The sequence below is a fragment of the Copadichromis virginalis genome, linkage group LG6, assembly GCF_057382275.1.
Source record: "Copadichromis virginalis isolate Kocher_CV1m ecotype Utaka linkage group LG6, C_Virginalis_male_GT1.1, whole genome shotgun sequence".
In the NCBI taxonomy this organism is placed as follows: domain Eukaryota; kingdom Metazoa; phylum Chordata; class Actinopteri; order Cichliformes; family Cichlidae; genus Copadichromis; species Copadichromis virginalis.
The window spans coordinates 28,229,199-28,247,834 of record NC_140623.1 but is presented as its reverse complement, the minus strand read 5'-3'; the positions used below and the strand labels follow the sequence as shown (position 1 = coordinate 28,247,834).

Sequence of the window (18,636 nt, the reverse complement as noted above, 5' to 3'; positions counted from 1 at the left end):
TTAGCACTGCTATCGAGCACACTGGAGCATCCTTGCCAGCTATCTTATTTTCAAAATCGGTTATTAAAAGTGCATGTGATGACTTTATTCTTTGCAACTCCGTAAAAATATTGAATCAAATTAAGAGAATCTTGAACCTCCCGGTAGTGTCAACTTTTGCCCCGATCTGCCACAATCCTAGCTTTACGCCTAGTACAATGGATGCTGCTTTCAAACAATGGCCTGTCAAAGGGTTAATTGCTATAAAGGATCTTTATATTGACAATCATTTTGCCTCTTTTGCTCAGCTTCAGACAAAGTACAATCTCCCTACAAGTCATTTTTTTCGGTACTTACAAATTAGGAATTATGTCAAGCAAGCATTCTCAAATTTAGATACCATCCCCATACAGCATGTCTTTTACAATATGATGAACGAACCTCCCACCTCAAAACACTTAATTTCTCGGCTTGTCAACCTTTTTTCTTCGGCAGCCCCCTCTTGCCATATTAAAGAGGCTTGGACAAGGGACACTGGTTTGGTTATCTCTGACGATCTATGGGCTGAAGTGTTAAGTCGGATAAAACTATGCTCTGTTAACGCCCGGCTTCAGTTAATTCAATTTAAGGTTGTCCATAGACTGCACTATTCCAAAACCAAATTGAACAAGATTTTTCCTAACGTTTCCCCCAAATGTGATAAATGTAAACTTGTGGACGGTACTCTTGGGCATCTTTTTTGGTCCTGTTCTACGCTTACAGCCTTTTGGACTAGTATTTTTAGTTTCTATAGCACTGTTTATGATAGGCAACTGTATCCTGACTGTCTTATGGTGATCCTGGGCTGCTCCGGCGACTCCTTGGCACTTCCCTTTGCTGTTCAACAGGCCCTCATGTTTGGTATGGTGATTGCCAAACGTTTGATTCTGGGGGAGTGGAAATCTGCCTCCCCTCCCTGCTTCAAGAGGTGGCTCGAGGAGATGGTCTCCTGTCTATACCTGGAAGAAATTCGGTTCTCTACGTCTGATTCCATGGAGAAGTTCAGGAAGATATGGGGGCCCTTTATAGACCACATTAAGAAGGACAGTCCACGCCCTGGGTCCTGACCACATTGTTTTAACTGCTTTCATTCTGAGCTGTTGCCCATAACTGTTTTTGCATGATTGTTATCAGCTCCTCCTAGCGATCTTTGGATTTGATCTTGTGGATTGGACTCACTAGATTGTGAGTTGTTTGACATGTATACCAGTTGCTTTGTTTGCTTCTCTGCTGTTTTTAATAAGTGCTGGCCTTGTACCCTGTTGTGTGGTTTGTTGCTCTGTTTTTTTTGTTTGTTTGTTTGTTTGTTTTTTGGTTGTTATTGTCTTTATTGTCTGTGTTCTTCTGTCCCGCTGTTTGTGAATGTGTAAAAAAATTTTGAAACTTGCATAAATAAATACATTAAAAAAAAAGAAAAAAAAAGAAAGAAGAAACGAGTCAGGGATGCATAGCAAGCACAACAAGACACCAGCAGCCCAGACCTTTCACCAACTGAAGACATTTGCAGCACCATAAAACATGACAGAGAAGAGCTGGGACTATGTGAAAGGGTGAAGTGCTGCAGTAAAGTTGCAATGGTCCTATCTTTTATACAGTCTATAGTTCACTCTATTCGATTACCCTTTTCTCATGTTTTTGTTAGTTAGGGAGATAAGACATTGTTATTTGGTTTTATTCTTTTCATAAATAAGTTTTGTACATCCTTTAGATACGGTCCCTTTTGTTTGTTGTTTTGGGGTCCACCCCGAAGCTGTAGTTCGCTCCTTTCCTTTGTTAGAATTCAATCACTGTGAAAAAAAATCACCATCAAAATTGTACTGGTTGTGTGATGTGCTGCTTGGGGTCAGACAGGGGTGGATCACCCTTATATTATGGTCTGGCCACCCTTAGACAGGCCATAACACTAACTAAAATGAAAATTAAAACTAGACTTATAACTGGCTGGCTGGTGTCCTTACCAGTGTCCTTGGGTCTGAACTGTGGGCTCCTCTTTCCAGGTGTTCGTACTGCCTGAGTGGCACCAAGGTGTGCTGTCTTGCCTCTTTTGGGTTTTCTGCATGTTTCTGGCTCAACATGCAAGTATCCACTTCTTGACGTTCGCTGTTGGTTGCAGCCACTTGAGGTTTTTGGGCTCATTTGGGTTCTCAACACTGGGCGACTTTGATGGGAGTGAAAGCATCCTCACAACATAAATCACCACACTACCTGCTTTTGTTTCAGGTTTTTTCTTTATCCTTGTTAACATGTTTGGGTACTGGGTTTACCTGTAATGCATTTTGTGCTCCAAAAGCTGTTATTTTGTGCAGCTGTGCTCCAAAAGCTGTAAGCATGACCTTTCTTATCATTAGATTGTGCCACACCAGCACCTGAGAGAAAAGCTTTGAGTTTGATTTTGTGTTTGTGTTTTGCAGGCACTCAGGAGAATAAGTCATGATGTTTCTTGTGTTTGTCATGTTAGTATCTCAGTGCTTGTCAATCACCAGTCAACAGTGTCACCACTGTGAACAACATCCTGCGACTGTTTGAGCCAAAACCTTCGAGAAGTCCCTGCAGCTGCTTCAAAACTCATCACTGAGCTCGATCTCTCTTTTAACACGCTGGAGACAACAATGAAAGATGACTTTCTTTCATATGCTGCTTTGAGGGCTTTGCTGATGAAGTTCAGCCAAAACAGGAAACATGCAGCAGGAGACAGTAACTTGTTAAAATGTTATAAAAGGTACAATTAAAGATTTTCACCCTACAGGGTTGTCAATGATCCAAGGATAAATGTCTAATTTGGTCAAAAGTTTATAAGCCATTTCTGGAGAGACTGCAGTGGAAATGTTGTCACTTTTGGACTTTGCTACCTGCAGCTAAACATTTGCAGCTAAATCATTTATTTAAAAGCAGAAGCTGCAACTGATCGAGTGAATGTTTGTCTGAAAACTTAAACTGAACTCCAAGCGTACCATTGCTCCAGCTTACCATCTTTACCTGAGTGAATCAGTTTGTTGAACAATCTAAATGATTCAGAAACTTCTGTGACATCAACTTAACTAAGGCTCATTACAAATTTCACAAAACACTGCTGAATACTTTTAATATTTTTTTTATTAGTTATTTTTGTTTTGTTGTTATTTTGATTTTAATAAAACAAAATAACATAAAGAATCAAATTGTTTCTTTGTTTTTTTAAATTTAATTTATTTTACAAATAAATTAATAATAATATTAATAATAATAACAACAAATTAGTGCTGTCAGCGTAAACGTCATTAGTTAAAATGACGTTAACGCTGACAGCACTAATTTGTTGTTCCAGAGAGCAAGCCAAACACTGGTCTAGAAAAGGACGATCTCTAGTAGTGCTGCACTACTAGTAGATTTTGTTTTAACCTCCTAGGACCTGGTGTCCACATATGTGGACATAACATTTATGAGACCAAAATACAAAATTTTGCTCTTCAAAAACCTGATATCCACTTATGAGGGAGGACATTACACTGCCCCTGTTCAATCGAACTTTAAAATGAATGTCCTCATATGTGGATCTCATTTTTTTGAGAAACAAAAAAAAGATAGTCCGAATCTGATGTCTTTGTTTTCACATTCATCAGGTCCCAATCAACCCAAATGGCACAGAGAAATTAAAAATGCATGCCATGAAAGAGTTCAGGTCTTAGGATGTTAAAAATGTCCCTGCTGATGAGACCAGTGAATGTGGGGCGACGGTGGCAAGAAAAAACTCCCTCCTGGAGGAAGAAATCTTGGGAGGACCAGGCTCTCTGGGAGGACCCTTCCTCCTGAGGGCAATACTTACCAGTACTTGTCCTCCAGTGTGCGATGGTGGGCTGGGACGAGTGTTGTTTCTTCTCAGCATGATGATGACCTTCCTTCCATTTCCTGTTTCAGAACTGAGAATGAAGACAAAACTGGTTAACAAGGTAACAGGACATTTAAAAATTCTCTCACTTCAGGATGAGATGCTGTGTCTTCTTACGTTTCTCTTGTAAAACAGCATGTAGGCCGAGTGCTGCTGTTCCTCACAAGCTGCCGATCCGGTTGTGTGGAGCACCTGTGCGTCATTATAGGTGAGCCAGCGATCTGATGTAGAGTGCTGACTCTCCTCAGGATGGACAGAACTACAGATGTAGTGTCCTGAAATCACATTAAGACAAATGAATCCAACTTCTGGAAGTCAGCTGATTCAAGCAAACAGTGATTTTGACTTAGTGCGTCTTAGAACATCAAAAGCTTTTGTGTGTGAGTCCTTCACTGAAAAGTAGAAAGTTTTCATTTTCTGTTTGTAACAAGTCTGTTGTTTTACCTGACTCTGTGCCTCCATAATGATTGATGATGCTGACAAGACTATAACAGCCACCACCCTGAGAAGGAACAAATCCAAAGAGTGTTAGTTTCACAAAGTCTCACATCAGAGCCATAATTAAGCTGATTTGCTGAGGCTATGTCCACACTAATGCGTTTTCGTTTGAAAACACATCGTTTTCTCTCCGCTTTGACCTCCCGTCCACACTGAGATGGCGTTTTCCTCAAGGAAAAACACAGCATCTTGAAAACGCTCTCGAAAACGCACACATTTCAAAACGGAGTTGTCCCGTCGCAGTGTGGACACTCGAAAACGCAGACTTTCTAAAACGATGACGCATTTTAGCCATGTGATGCAGTCATGTGAGCAATTAAACAAAGATAGCCGAGTGCATTATACAGCGGTTGTTTTGATTGCTCTCAACTTTGACAGCCCTAAAAAAGATTAATATCAGTTTGTACATGCTCCGGATAGCTTTTCTTCAAATTCTGTAATCCTCACTCACTTTTGCGCATGCGCAGGACTGGAACGTAAGCGTTTTCGGCCGTTTCAATGCAGACGCACAACTATTTGAAAATGACTGAAAACACTAGTGTGGACACGGAGTTTTCAAATCTATCAGGGCTAGTGTGGACGTAGCCTGAGACGTTCTGCAGTCTCTTTTTACCTGATTGGATGGCACCACCAAGTCCCTCTGCAGCCTGACGGGGTCATCCACCTTCTTAATGTTGTAGGTTTGTGTAAAGCCAAACCTCTTCAGATGCAAGATCAGGACTCTGGCAGAAAAGAAGAAAAAAAACACAAACAAGGTAGAAAATAAGAAGAATGAGTGTCAAACACAAACAGAAGATGGGAGAAAACGACTGCTCAAGTATTGTCTCGAAAAACTCTGATATTTGATGCGCCACAGTTTGGAAACCTGGTCAGTCGATCACTTCTGATGTGACCTTACTCACCTTGGCAGTGTATCAAAAGACGACTTCAGTTCTGAGGCCGTCCCTCCACAATCACAGCGAAATTCTATTTCTTGTTCCTGAACAACAGCACAGAGAAAACAGGCTTTATGGTAGAAAGAAATCTCAACATATGCACACACACATACGCACAAACACTAACAAAAAAGGTGTGTTAAGATCGCTGACACTACAACTCTATTGGAATTTGTGATCTTACCTTCAAGTATGTCTCTAACATGTTTATAATAGACCCCTCTGGAACAAGGTCAAGAGACAAGCTGGTGAAGTCCTCGTGCTGTGATGATTGGTGACCACAGCTACACATTTCAGGAGTAACGTAGTTAAAGTAAAGATCAGGTAGGTGGAAAAGAGGTATATGAAAATATTGCAACCAGCTCTGCGTTTCTGAAAGACAGGCTTACCTCTTGCATGTCCTCATGTTTTCCATTTTAAAAATGTGATGCTCTTCTACTGGGCAGGTATAACTTTGGCCCAGGAGAGCTGCGTTCCTCTCCAGGTGAGGTGCGAGCCTTTTGACCTCATTGAGGAACAATGTTAGGAATTCATGAGCGTCCTGAAAGAAAAGCAGAGAGATTTAAAACAGTACATCAAAATCAGAAGGTAAAGCAAAAAAACAAAATGTCCAAATAGCTGACGCACTTTCTGTGCACTGCCGGTGTATTCAGGAGCTTGACTGCTGAATGCCTTCTTAAAAGCTCTTAGGTGGTGATCTTTAAGGCCATAATCTGTTGACTCATGACAGTCCCTGACATCAATGAGCCTTCTGTAGAAAGGAAAGGGTAAACAGACATTTCTGCTGTTAGATCTCTTTGTTCTTCAGGTTTTTGAAGAAAGTAGAAGGTTGACGTAGCGCACCTTAAGAGCTGAGCTTCTGGATCTGTGCTCCACAAAACAACCTGACGCCTGATGTCTCTTATGAACTCCTCAATGTTGAGGAGGCTCTGCAGGCAGGAGTTCATATAGCAGGTGTTTCCGATGTTTGGAAACCTGACACACACGCACAACGTTTACAGTATCAGTGTAAAAGAATTCATTTTCTCCACTTTGACAAAGTGAGCTTTGGTCTTTGTGCACCACGTGTACTCACCCGAAGCAGTCTATAGTCCCAGTTTGACTTTCTATTATTTCTCCACCGCATGCTACACTGCTCCAAAAAGGTAAAAACACAAACACAAAATTAGGAAAGATGTCAGGATGCTGAGCAGTGTATGTGCATGGATGCATGAGCTTTGAAGTTGAAACATTTTGGAGGACGTCTTTCTCTTACCTGTTAAACACATGCTCCCATCCACTCTCTTGGTCCAGAAGCTCCATAATCCAAGTGTCCCAACTCAGGTCTGCTGGGATCGTTTCCGTGGTGCTTCTTACCTGATATAAATATATAGGACATAGCTGTGTGCCTCATTGCTCTTAATTGCTCTCATTTAACTGTGATGAGTAAATGCTTGATGACAGTGACTCTTTCCATAAAACATACCTTCCCGGATTTAAAAAGAGTCTTCACAGTGTTGCTCTCTGCCTCTGCATCGCTGTCAGTTTGCTGCAGAGGACGAACAAACATAAGTTTATTAAAAAGTACATTTTAAAGAGAATGTGTATTTCATATGTTTTGTGTAAAAGCAAACCGAGGAACAGCAGAAGATGTGTCTCCATTTTCTCTTCTTTTGGCCATTTTCAGGGTTAGCTGGTGTGGCAGCAACAGAAGCATCCGGGATGCTGATGAGGACAAAAGTGTAAATGTTGTGGAAATTTATAAGAAGGAGTACATTTTGCTAATACAGATTGCTAATAAAAGTGAATAACTGTAATGGAATACCAACATGAACAAAATCATGTATTTTATACATTTACACTCTACATTTTCAAACGCTAATCTCTGCATCCATATAAATAATAGACAAGACTAGAAGGAGTAAAAAAGATGTAAATACACAAGGTGGAAGAAAAATGCCAATAAAAGGGAAATAAAAGAGCTCCAACCAAACCACTGCTATAAATATCTCCAGCAGCATTAAAGAGTGGCGCATTTCTTTACCTCTGATGAGACGTAGAAGGAATTTCCTTCTCTGCCACGTTTTGTTTGTGTAATTTCTGTTTAGAAACAAGAAAAGCAACATCAGTAATGGCATAAAACAAACATACCAAGTGGGTCTCTCCATGAAAAGTGTCCAGTTAGAGAATTTGGTATTATTTCATATTATTTATCACTTTAGTGAGCTGTCAGCTCATGAAGCAGATATAGGAATATCTTTAAATAAAATAAAAACAATTTATTCATGCCTTAAATTGAGTTTTAAAGTTTGTCCTATGAAATACAAAATCCTTCATTTGGTTCTGATCAAAATTCAGTTTTTACAGAAATCATCCATGAAGCTTCAAAAATGCTTATTCACCATAAAAAATATTTAGAGAAACATCCTGCAAGTCTCTTCGAACTTACCTTTCTGTGAAAAAAAAACGTTTAAACATCTTTGAACTTAATTTGAGGACATGGCTGTGTGCTAAATTGCTCTTAATTCTTCTCATTTAACTGTGATGAGTAAATGCTTGATGACAGTGACTCTTTCCATAAAACATACCTTCCAGAATTTAAAAAGAAACCAGCGACACTTTTTTTGTGTCTTCACAGTGTTGCTCTCTGCCTCTGCATCGCTGTCAGTTTGCTGCAGAGGACGAACAAACATACGTTTATTAAAAAAGTAAAGTCACTTTAAATTAACAAGTGCAATTTAAAGAGAATGTGCATTTCATATGTTTTGTGTAAAAGCAAACCGAGGAACAGCAGAGGTGTCTCCATTTTCTCTTCTTCTTTTGACCATTTTCAGTAACAGGAGCATCCGGGATGCTGATGAGGACAAAAGTGTAAATGTTATTTTTCAAAGTGCAAATTTTTAACAAGGAGTACATGCTGGAGATTGCAGATAAAAATTAATAACTGTAATGGAACAAAATCATGTATTTTGTACATTTACACTCTACATTTTCAAACGCTAATCTCTGAATCAATATAAATTATAGACAAGACTAGAAGTAGTAAAAAAGATGTAAATACACAAGGTGGAAGAAAAATGCCAATAAAAGGGAAATAAAAGAGCTCCAACCAAACCACTGCTATAAATATCTCCAGCAGCATTAAAGACTGGCGCATTTCTTTACCTCTGATGAGACGTAGAAGGAATTTCCTTCTCTGCCACGTTTTGTTTGTGTGATTTCTGTTTAGAAACAAGAAAAGCAACATCAGTAATGGCATAAAACAAAGTATATGGTATGAAAATACAAAATCCTTCATTTGGATTCAAAATTCAGTTTTTACAGAAATCATCCAAGAAGCTTCCTTAAAAGTTTCAAAAATGCTTGTTTACCATAAGAAAATATTCATAGAAATGTGCTGCGAGTCTCTTCAAACTTACCTTTCTGTGAAAAAGAAGTTTAAACATCTTTGGACTTGATGTGATCGCAGCCAAAATCTCCTCAGCTTTGCAAAAGTTCAACTGAAAACAAGCAGTCAAAGGTTGTATATTTATAAACTTTCAGCATAGAACGTTCATACCCTGAACAGCAAACATCATCATTATGATGTATGGGGCAAATTTGCATATTTTGGAATGTATGCTCATTTGAACTGTATGGTGCTCGTCTCCAAGCAACTGCTACACAAAACAGGTCAAGTCAAGTGGCTTTTATTGTCATTTTAACCACGTGCAGAGGTGCTGTACAGAGTGAAACGAGACAGCGTTCCTCCGAGACCCTGGTGCTATATATGACATATACGGACAAACCCAGGACTACATAAAGTGCAGTGTGCATAAATTGCAAAAATAAACAAGACAAAACAGTGCAAAACGTGACAGAACAGGACGAAACAGACACAAGACAATGGAAATGTGCAAAATGCTGAGTATTGTGCAAAAGTAACTTGGTGTCTGTATGTATGTATATGAGTGTGAGATACTGCAGATAAGTGCTTGGTAGTGACATGTGTGAAGGTGTGCGTGTGCCAGTGCAGTCACTGAGTGTTCAGGGGTCTGACGGCTTGTGGGAAGAAACTTTTCCGTAGTTTGGTAGCGAGGGCCCGGATGTTGTGGGACCTCTTTCCAGAAGGCAGCAGGGTGAAGAGTGTGTTTGAAGGCTGTGTGGGGTCCTCCAGCAAGCGGGTGTTTGAAGGAGGGGAGAGGGGCTCCAATGACCTTCTTAGCTGCTCTCACAATCCGTTGTAGGGTACTGCGATCCAATACGCTGCAGTTACCATACCAGACAGTGATGCAGCTACTTAGGATGCTCTCATTAGTCCCACTGTAAAAGGTGGTGAGAATGGATGGTGGGAGATGGGCTTTCCTCAGCTTCTGCATGAAGTAGAGACGCTGCTGGGCCTTCTTGGTTATGGAGCTGGTGTTGAGGGAGCAGGAGTGGTTCTCCGCCAGGTGGACACCAAGAAATCTGGTGCTCTTGACGACCTCCACAGAGGATCCATTCATGTTAAGTGGGCAGTGATCCCACTGTGCTCTCCTGAAGTCAACGATCTCTTTTGTTTTGTTTTGGTGTGCTGGGGGAGCAGCACAGCAAAGAAGGACTCATCCAGGCTGGAGAAACTGATCAGGAGGGCTAGCTCTGTGGTCGGCATGAAGCTGGACACTCTGGTGACAGTGGCAGAGAAAAGGACATTAAAGAAACTGATGGACATTATGAACAATGCTGGGCATCCTCTGCACATGGCCATTAACAACCAGAAGAGTCTGTTCAGTGACAGGTTGCTTCTCCCAAAGACAAGAACTAACAGACTTAAAAACTCCTTTGTCCCACACGCCATCAGACTGTTTAACTCCTCTCTGGAGGGGAGAGGGAGGGGAAACAGGAGGACAAAGGAGGGGGGAACAACTAAGCTGTAGTGCCTCTTCACCTCACTGTGCAATACCTTTTGTGCAATACTTTTGTAAATAGTCAACAGTGCAATAGACTCAATACTTGAAATGTGCAATTCACTTGTATTTTTATTTTTTATTCCTATTTATTCTATTTATCCCCTTCGTATATTTTATTTATATTGTCTCTGTATTTATATATGTGTGTGTGTGTGTGTGTGTGTGTGTGTATATATATATAATATTCAGTAACTCTGTAACTTCTGTCGGTGCTGTGCTTTTTTGGAAATCGAATTTCCCAGAGGAACCCACCCGAGGGATTAATAAAGTTCTATCTAATCTAATCTAATCTAATCTAAACATTCAGAGACAGGTTGTTGACTCTACACCTCTACAGATGGCCCGCAGTGCAACCCTTCAGCTTCCTAGTAAATGCACCTATATACAAATTTAAAGACCTAGGAGACTTACTTCTCGTCACAGAGTTGTAGCATTCACAACATTTTCAGAAAACTTGAACTCAAGGTCAAAGTCACTGATATTCAAACTGACCCCAGAACTTTAGTAAATGCACCAATGGCATCAATTCAAAATCCTGCCCCTCGTTCTCGACCAAGCTGAGTATACAATTATGAAACAATCATTTCCCATTTTATTTCACTATCTGTAACTAAGACAAATAAACAGTATTTGGGACACAAGTCACTATTAAAGTGGTTAGTGAGACTGTGTCTTCTTACGTTAATCTTGTAAAACAGGATGTAGGCTGAGTGCTGCTGTTCCTCACAAGCTGCAGATCCAGTTGTGTGCAGCACCTGTGCATCATTATAGGTGAGCCAAGGATCTGATGTAGAGTGTGGACTCTCCTCAGGATGGACAGAATTACAGATGCAGCAGCTGTTTCCGATGTATGGAAACCTGACACACAAACAAAAGTTTACAGTATCAGTGTAAAATAATTCATTTTGTCCAGGTTGAGAAGGTGAGCTTTGGTCCTTGTGCACCACGTGTACTCACCTGAAGCCGTCTCTAGTCTGAATTTTATTTTCCATTATTTATCCACCGCCCAAATGTTTCACTACGCTACTGCAAAAAGGTAAAAACACAAACACACAATTAGACGCTGAGCACTAGATGTGCATGTATGCTAGTGATGTGTCGAGTAATGGAGGGGGCGTTTCCGCGATGCACGTATCGAGGCTTGCTTCATTTATGGGAGGAGCTGAAAATGATGACGTCCGAAGCCTCGCTGCCCGGCTGTACCACGTGACTGGTTCATGAAGTGGTTCGAACTTTGTCGCGAGATGTGACAGCGATACAAACCCCTCAGACTTCAATCAAAATGTGGGTGTTTGATGGAGAGCTGCGGTTAGTGAGAGTTGGAGACAGCTGGGAGGCAGTTTGGAGGTTTATGAGAGTGAGGAGAGAAACTCAGGAGAGAATGGAGCCAGCTAAGAAGAGGAGGATGTCCTCCCCTGTGTGGGAACATTTTGATCTTATTCCTCCCAACAAGGTATTTCTACAGAAGATGTATTTTCATAATACTGATGGTGCAATACAATTTATGTTAAGCTGTATTTACTTTTGTACAAGGTGAAGTGTTTGCTATGTGCCAGGGAGCTGGGATATAACAACAACACCTCATCCATGCTTAGGCACTACAGAGTTTTGCATGAGAATAAGGGGAACAGCGATTGTTGAGCAAGACCAGGTGAGCCATCAAATGCCATGATAATAATAGCATGCCGTAATGTTACTAAATGATATAACAATATTATACAACTGTAATAAGTTACGTGTGTGATATTTATATTTGTGCTTTGTTTTTATTGTCTTTCCTCAGGAGAACAATCTCAAATAGATGAAAACCTGGTTAGCATGGTGATTGAGGACTCCCAGCCATTTAGCATTGTGGAGGACAAAGGATTTATAAGATTTGTTAAATCATTAAATCCTAGCTATGTTCTCCCCACTAAAAAGGTCATAAAAGCAGTGAAAATTTAGTTTTTACTGAATAAAATATGGGCAGGACTGACGCCTCAGTGTGTAGCTGTCCATACCTCAACGTTACAAAAGCACAACCACTGTCCACACCCCAACCACACCTCACCTCACAGTAAATGATCATTTCCATTTTAAGCATTTCCAAATAATCATTTTCCATACTGCCAGTATAAATATACACAGTATACTGCATCACTACAATATACATGTTTTACACACTCCTTTTGTTGTTGACATTTACAGGCTGTGTGCAAAAGGCCACACTCTTCAAATTCATGCCAACTAATATTTTTACGTCCAGTAGGTGTCCTACTAGAGCAAATAAAGCTTCAAGAAGCTTTGCGCTGGGGTGAACCAATTGGATGAAAAGCTTCAGTGCTTCATCTGCCCATCACTAATGTATGCATGAGCTTTGAAATTTAAACATTTTGGGGGACGTTATTCTCTTACTTATTAAACACATGCTCCCATCCACTCTCTTGGTCCAGAAGCTCCATAATCCAAGTGTCCCAACTCAGGTCTGATGGCATTTTTTCAGTGGTGTTTTTAACCTCTTGGGAACTTTCACTACATTCCTTACTTGATGCAGAAAGAAGAAACGAGTCCATATCCAACCTTCAGAGCAGAGGCGATTAAGATCGGTATGGGTGTCACAGGTGTACCAGTCCGCCTTTTCTTCCAGGGCGAGAGGGGTTGCCATTCTTGTTCGCAGAACTATTCCTTTTATATTCAAAACTCAGATATGTGATCCAGGTGGGAGGTTCATACTTGTTACAGGTACAGTCAACTCCACCCCTGTAGTCCTCTTGAACATCTATGCCCCTAATTTTGACAACCCTGACTTCTTTAGTAAAATATTCAATCTTGTCTCACAATACAATGACCATAATATCATATTCGGTGGTGATTTTAATTGTTATTTCGATCCATTGTTGGATAGGTCTTCTGCGTCCCTGGCCCCAACCTTGAGAGCTGTTTCTGTACTCAATACTCTTACTAAATCTTTGGACTTGGTTGACATTTGGAGGCACCAGCATCCGTTAGAAAAGCAATACTCTTTCTTCTCCCCTGTCCATGGCAGCTTCAGTAGAATTGACTATTTTCTTATTGATTCCAGGCTTATTTCGAAAGTGGTTAGTTCCACTTATCACAGTATTTTAGTTTCGGACCACGCACCTCTCTCAACGGTAATTGACTTCAACCTATATACCCCCCAATACAATTGGAAATTTAACCCCTCTTTATATCTAAATGACTCTTTTACGGTTTACCTATCTACTAAAATCGCAGAATTTTTACAATTTAATGATAATGGTGTAGTTTCAGACTCTGTTTTGTGGGAGTCCTTTAAAGTCGTTATTAGAGGCCATATTATTGCTTATCAAGCTTCTCAGAAGAGGGACAAACTCAGGCTGCGTACTAATATTGAGGCAGAGCTGTCTGTGTTGGAGGAGAAGTATCGCGATACCGGGGCTGCTGACACACTTAATACCATTCTCAAATTGAAATATGACTACAACCACATGTTGGGGGAGCAGGTCATGAATTGTATTCGTCGATTAAAACAGAAGCATTTTGAGCTTGGTGAAAAGGCTGACAAGGTGCTTTCCAGACAGCTGAAGGGCATTCAAGCTGAAAGGGCGATACACAGAATTCTCTCTGCAACTGGCCAGTTGCTGTCCGATCACAAGCAGATAAATGACAGATTTCGCAGTTTTTATTGTCAGTTATACACATCTAGTACTACGGCCACAGTTGCTGAAATCACTAATTTTCTTAATGCTTTAGACATCCCGACTCTTCCTGAGGCTGCACGGGGCTTACTCGATGCAGACTTTACGCTGGAGGAAATTAGAAATGCAATCTGCTCCTTTCCTAATGGAAAAGCATGTGGTCCGGACGGTTTCGGGATAGAGCTTTATAAGACACATATTGACGTTATCGCTCCCCTGCTACTTCGGATGGTAAATTGCGCAGTGTTAAACGGCTCATTCCCTCATTCTTTCTACGATGCCCATATATGTCTCCTCCTGAAAAAAGACAGAGACGAAACTAATGTTTCTTCCTATCGTCCCTTAAGTCTTCTCAACTCAGACCAAAAGATAATTGCTAAAGTCCTAACCAACCGGTGAAATAAGCACATAGGCTCTATAATTCATCCTGACCAATCGGGTTTTATCCCCAATAGATTCTCTTTTTCTAATACTAGATGTCTCTTAAATGCGATGTACTCAACGACACTGCCCAATTCTGCGGTGATTTCACTCGATGCCCAGCAGGCTTTCGACCAAGTGGAATGGAGTTATTTGTTTGCTACTCTTGAAAAATTTGGTTTTGGGTCGAATTTTTTGAATATGATTAAGTTGCTTTACGCTTGCCCTCGTTCCTCGGTCCTTACCAACCATGAGAGGTCGCTCCCGTTCCTCTTACACCATGGGACAAGGCAGGGTTGTTGCCTCTCTCCAATGCTTTTTGCTTTAGCTCTTGAGCCGTTGGCCATTGCCATCAGAGCCAATTCCCATATCTCTGGTATAAATTGTGGCACGTCAGAGTACACCATCGGTCTGTATGCAGATGATATCATATTGGCTCTTTCAGATTTAAAGATCTCCCTTCCTCCACTTCTTAAGCTGATTGACAGCTTTGGCCACCTATCAGGGTTCACCATAAATTGGAAGAAGTCTGTTCTTATGCCGCTGTCGTCTGGTCTGGGCCCTGATTTCCTGTCTAGTTTGCCCTTTAAGGTCTCCCAGGATTACTTTTCATACCTGGGTATTAACATCCCTAGGAACTCAAAACTCCTCTTCAGGCTTAATTATTCGGTTCTAACTGATGAGCTCAAGTGTATGATAGATAGGTGGAAACTTCTCCCACTTTCAATGATTGGCCGTATCAATATAATCAAAATGGTTGTGCTCCCTAAATTCATGTACCTATTCCAGAACGTTCCTATTTTTCTCAGGTCTTCCTTTTTCAAAGCGTTGGATGCCATTATCATGCCTTTCGTTTGGGCCTACAAGCCCCCCCGCATCTCGAAGTCTCACTTGCAAAAGCCCTCGGACGAGGGTGGTCTGGGCCTTCCAGTTTTCAGACATTATTACTGGGCCTGTAATGCCAGAGCCTGGGTCTTCTGGAATCTGCCTATAGTTGGTGATGCTGTGGGATGCAGGTCCAGCCCTAAATGGCTCGAATTGGAGCTTAGCACTGCTATCGAGCACACTGGAGCATCCTTGCCAGCTATCTTATTTTCAAAATCGGTTATTAAAAGTGCATGTGATGACTTTATTCTTTGCAACTCCGTAAAAATATTGAATCAAATTAAGAGAATCTTGAACCTCCCGGTAGTGTCAACTTTTGCCCCGATCTGCCACAATCCTAGCTTTACGCCTAGTACAATGGATGCTGCTTTCAAACAATGGCCTGTCAAAGGGTTAATTGCTATAAAGGATCTTTATATTGACAATCATTTTGCCTCTTTTGCTCAGCTTCAGACAAAGTACAATCTCCCTACAAGTCATTTTTTTCGGTACTTACAAATTAGGAATTATGTCAAGCAAGCATTCTCAAATTTAGATACCATCCCCATACAGCATGTCTTTTACAATATGATGAACGAACCTCCCACCTCAAAACACTTAATTTCTCGGCTTGTCAACCTTTTTTCTTCGGCAGCCCCCTCTTGCCATATTAAAGAGGCTTGGACAAGGGACACTGGTTTGGTTATCTCTGACGATCTATGGGCTGAAGTGTTAAGTCGGATAAAACTATGCTCTGTTAACGCCCGGCTTCAGTTAATTCAATTTAAGGTTGTCCATAGACTGCACTATTCCAAAACCAAATTGAACAAGATTTTTCCTAACGTTTCCCCCAAATGTGATAAATGTAAACTTGTGGACGGTACTCTTGGGCATCTTTTTTGGTCCTGTTCTACGCTTACAGCCTTTTGGACTAGTATTTTTAGTTTCTATAGCACTGTTTATGATAGGCAACTGTATCCTGACTGTCTTATGGTGATCCTGGGCTGCTCCGGCGACTCCTTGGCACTTCCCTTTGCTGTTCAACAGGCCCTCATGTTTGGTATGGTGATTGCCAAACGTTTGATTCTGGGGGAGTGGAAATCTGCCTCCCCTCCCTGCTTCAAGAGGTGGCTCGAGGAGGTGGTCTCCTGTCTATACCTGGAAGAAATTCGGTTCTCTACGTCTGATTCCATGGAGAAGTTCAGGAAGATATGGGGGCCCTTTATAGACCACATTAAGAAGGACAGTCCACGCCCTGGGTCCTGACCACATTGTTTTAACTGCTTTCATTCTGAGCTGTTGCCCATAACTGTTTTTGCATGATTGTTATCAGCTCCTCCTAGCGATCTTTGGATTTGATCTTGTGGATTGGACTCACTAGATTGTGAGTTGTTTGACATGTATACCAGTTGCTTTGTTTGCTTCTCTGCTGTTTTTAATAAGTGCTGGCCTTGTACCCTGTTGTGTGGTTTGTTGCTCTGTTTTTTTTGTTTGTTTGTTTGTTTTTTTTGGTTGTTATTGTCTTTATTGTCTGTGTTCTTCTGTCCCGCTGTTTGTGAATGTGTAAAAAAATTTTGAAACTTGCATAAATAAATACATTTAAAAAAAAGAAAAAAAAGAAAGAAGAAACGAGTCAGGGATGCATAGCAAGCACAACAAGACACCAGCAGCCCAGACCTTTCACCAACTGAAGACATTTGCAGCACCATAAAACATGACAGAGAAGAGACTATGTGAAAGGGTGAAGTGCTGCAGTAAAGTTGCAATGGTCCTATCTTTTATACAGTCTATAGTTCACTCTATTCGATTACCCTTTTCTCATGTTTTTGTTAGTTAGGGAGATAAGACATTGTTATTTGGTTTTATTCTTTTCATAAATAAGTTTTGTACATCCTTTAGATACGGTCCCTTTTGTTTGTTGTTTTGGGGTCCACCCCGAAGCTGTAGTTCGCTCCTTTCCTTTGTTAGAATTCAATCACTGTGAAAAAAAATCACCATCAAAATTGTACTGGTTGTGTGATGTGCTGCTTGGGGTCAGACAGGGGTGGATCACCCTTATATTATGGTCTGGCCACCCTTAGACAGGCCATAACACTAACTAAAATGAAAATTAAAACTAGACTTATAACTGGCTGGCTGGTGTCCTTACCAGTGTCCTTGGGTCTGAACTGTGGGCTCCTCTTTCCAGGTGTTCGTACTGCCTGAGTGGCACCAAGGTGTGCTGTCTTGCCTCTTTTGGGTTTTCTGCATGTTTCTGGCTCAACATGCAAGTATCCACTTCTTGACGTTCGCTGTTGGTTGCAGCCACTTGAGGTTTTTGGGCTCATTTGGGTTCTCAACACTGGGCGACTTTGATGGGAGTGAAAGCATCCTCACAACATAAATCACCACACTACCTGCTTTTGTTTCAGGTTTTTTCTTTATCCTTGTTAACATGTTTGGGTACTGGGTTTACCTGTAATGCATTTTGTGCTCCAAAAGCTGTTATTTTGTGCAGCTGTGCTCCAAAAGCTGTTAGCATGACCTTTCTTATCATTAGATTGTGCCACACCAGCACCTGAGAGAAAAGCTTTGAGTTTGATTTTGTGTTTGTGTTTTGCAGGCACTCAGGAGAATAAGTCATGATGTTTCTTGTGTTTGTCATGTTAGTATCTCAGTGCTTGTCAATCACCAGTCAACAGTGTCACCACTGTGAACAACATCCTGCGACTGTTTGAGCCAAAACCTTCGAGAAGTCCCTGCAGCTGCTTCAAAACTCATCACTGAGCTCGATCTCTCTTTTAACACGCTGGAGACAACAATGAAAGATGACTTTCTTTCATATGCTGCTTTGAGGGCTTTGCTGATGAAGTTCAGCCAAAACAGGAAACATGCAGCAGGAGACAGTAACTTGTTAAAATGTTATAAAAGGTACAATTAAAGATTTTCACCCTACAGGGTTGTCAATGATCCAAGGATAAATGTCTAATTTGGTCAAAAGTTTATAAGCCATTTCTGGAGAGACTGCAGTGGAAATGTTGTCACTTTTGGACTTTGCTACCTGCAGCTAAACATTTGCAGCTAAATCATTTATTTAAAAGCAGAAGCTGCAACTGATCGAGTGAATGTTTGTCTGAAAACTTAAACTGAACTCCAAGCGTACCATTGCTCCAGCTTACCATCTTTACCTGAGTGAATCAGTTTGTTGAACAATCTAAATGATTCAGAAACTTCTGTGACATCAACTTAACTAAGGCTCATTACAAATTTCACAAAACACTGCTGAATACTTTTAATATTTTTTTTATTAGTTATTTTTGTTTTGTTGTTATTTTGATTTTAATAAAACAAAATAACATAAAGAATCAAATTGTTTCTTTGTTTTTTTAAATTTAATTTATTTTACAAATAAATTAATAATAATATTAATAATAATAACAACAAATTAGTGCTGTCAGCGTAAACGTCATTAG

General features: G+C 40.6%; 1 protein-coding gene across 3 annotated transcripts; it reads right to left on the bottom strand.

Annotated features, from left to right (window-relative positions):
* Nucleotides 1-3,571: 3,571 nt before the first annotated feature.
* On the bottom strand, nt 3,572-8,807 carry LOC146707997 (ubiquitin carboxyl-terminal hydrolase 37-like). Of its 3 annotated transcripts, none has more exons than XM_085459681.1 (18): nt 8,715-8,807; nt 8,461-8,516; nt 8,077-8,149; nt 7,884-7,967; nt 7,340-7,395; nt 6,930-7,020; nt 6,782-6,844; nt 6,572-6,696; nt 6,392-6,448; nt 6,160-6,291; nt 5,944-6,067; nt 5,706-5,857; nt 5,501-5,600; nt 5,284-5,360; nt 4,995-5,103; nt 4,328-4,385; nt 4,001-4,158; nt 3,572-3,914 (listed from the first exon to the last, which is right to left on the bottom strand). In XM_085459681.1, exons 1-18 carry the CDS (start codon nt 8,739-8,741, stop codon nt 3,909-3,911), a joined length of 1,548 nt encoding a protein of 515 aa, XP_085315807.1. In that variant the 5' UTR covers nt 8,742-8,807; the 3' UTR covers nt 3,572-3,908. The 3 variants fall into 3 exon arrangements, with proteins under 3 accessions (XP_085315807.1, XP_085315808.1, XP_085315806.1); XM_085459682.1 differs by having other exon boundaries at nt 6,572-6,672; nt 8,715-8,806; XM_085459680.1 differs by lacking the exons at nt 6,572-6,696; nt 6,782-6,844; nt 6,930-7,020 and having other exon boundaries at nt 8,715-8,803.
* Between the last annotated feature and the right edge of the window lie 9,829 nt (nt 8,808-18,636).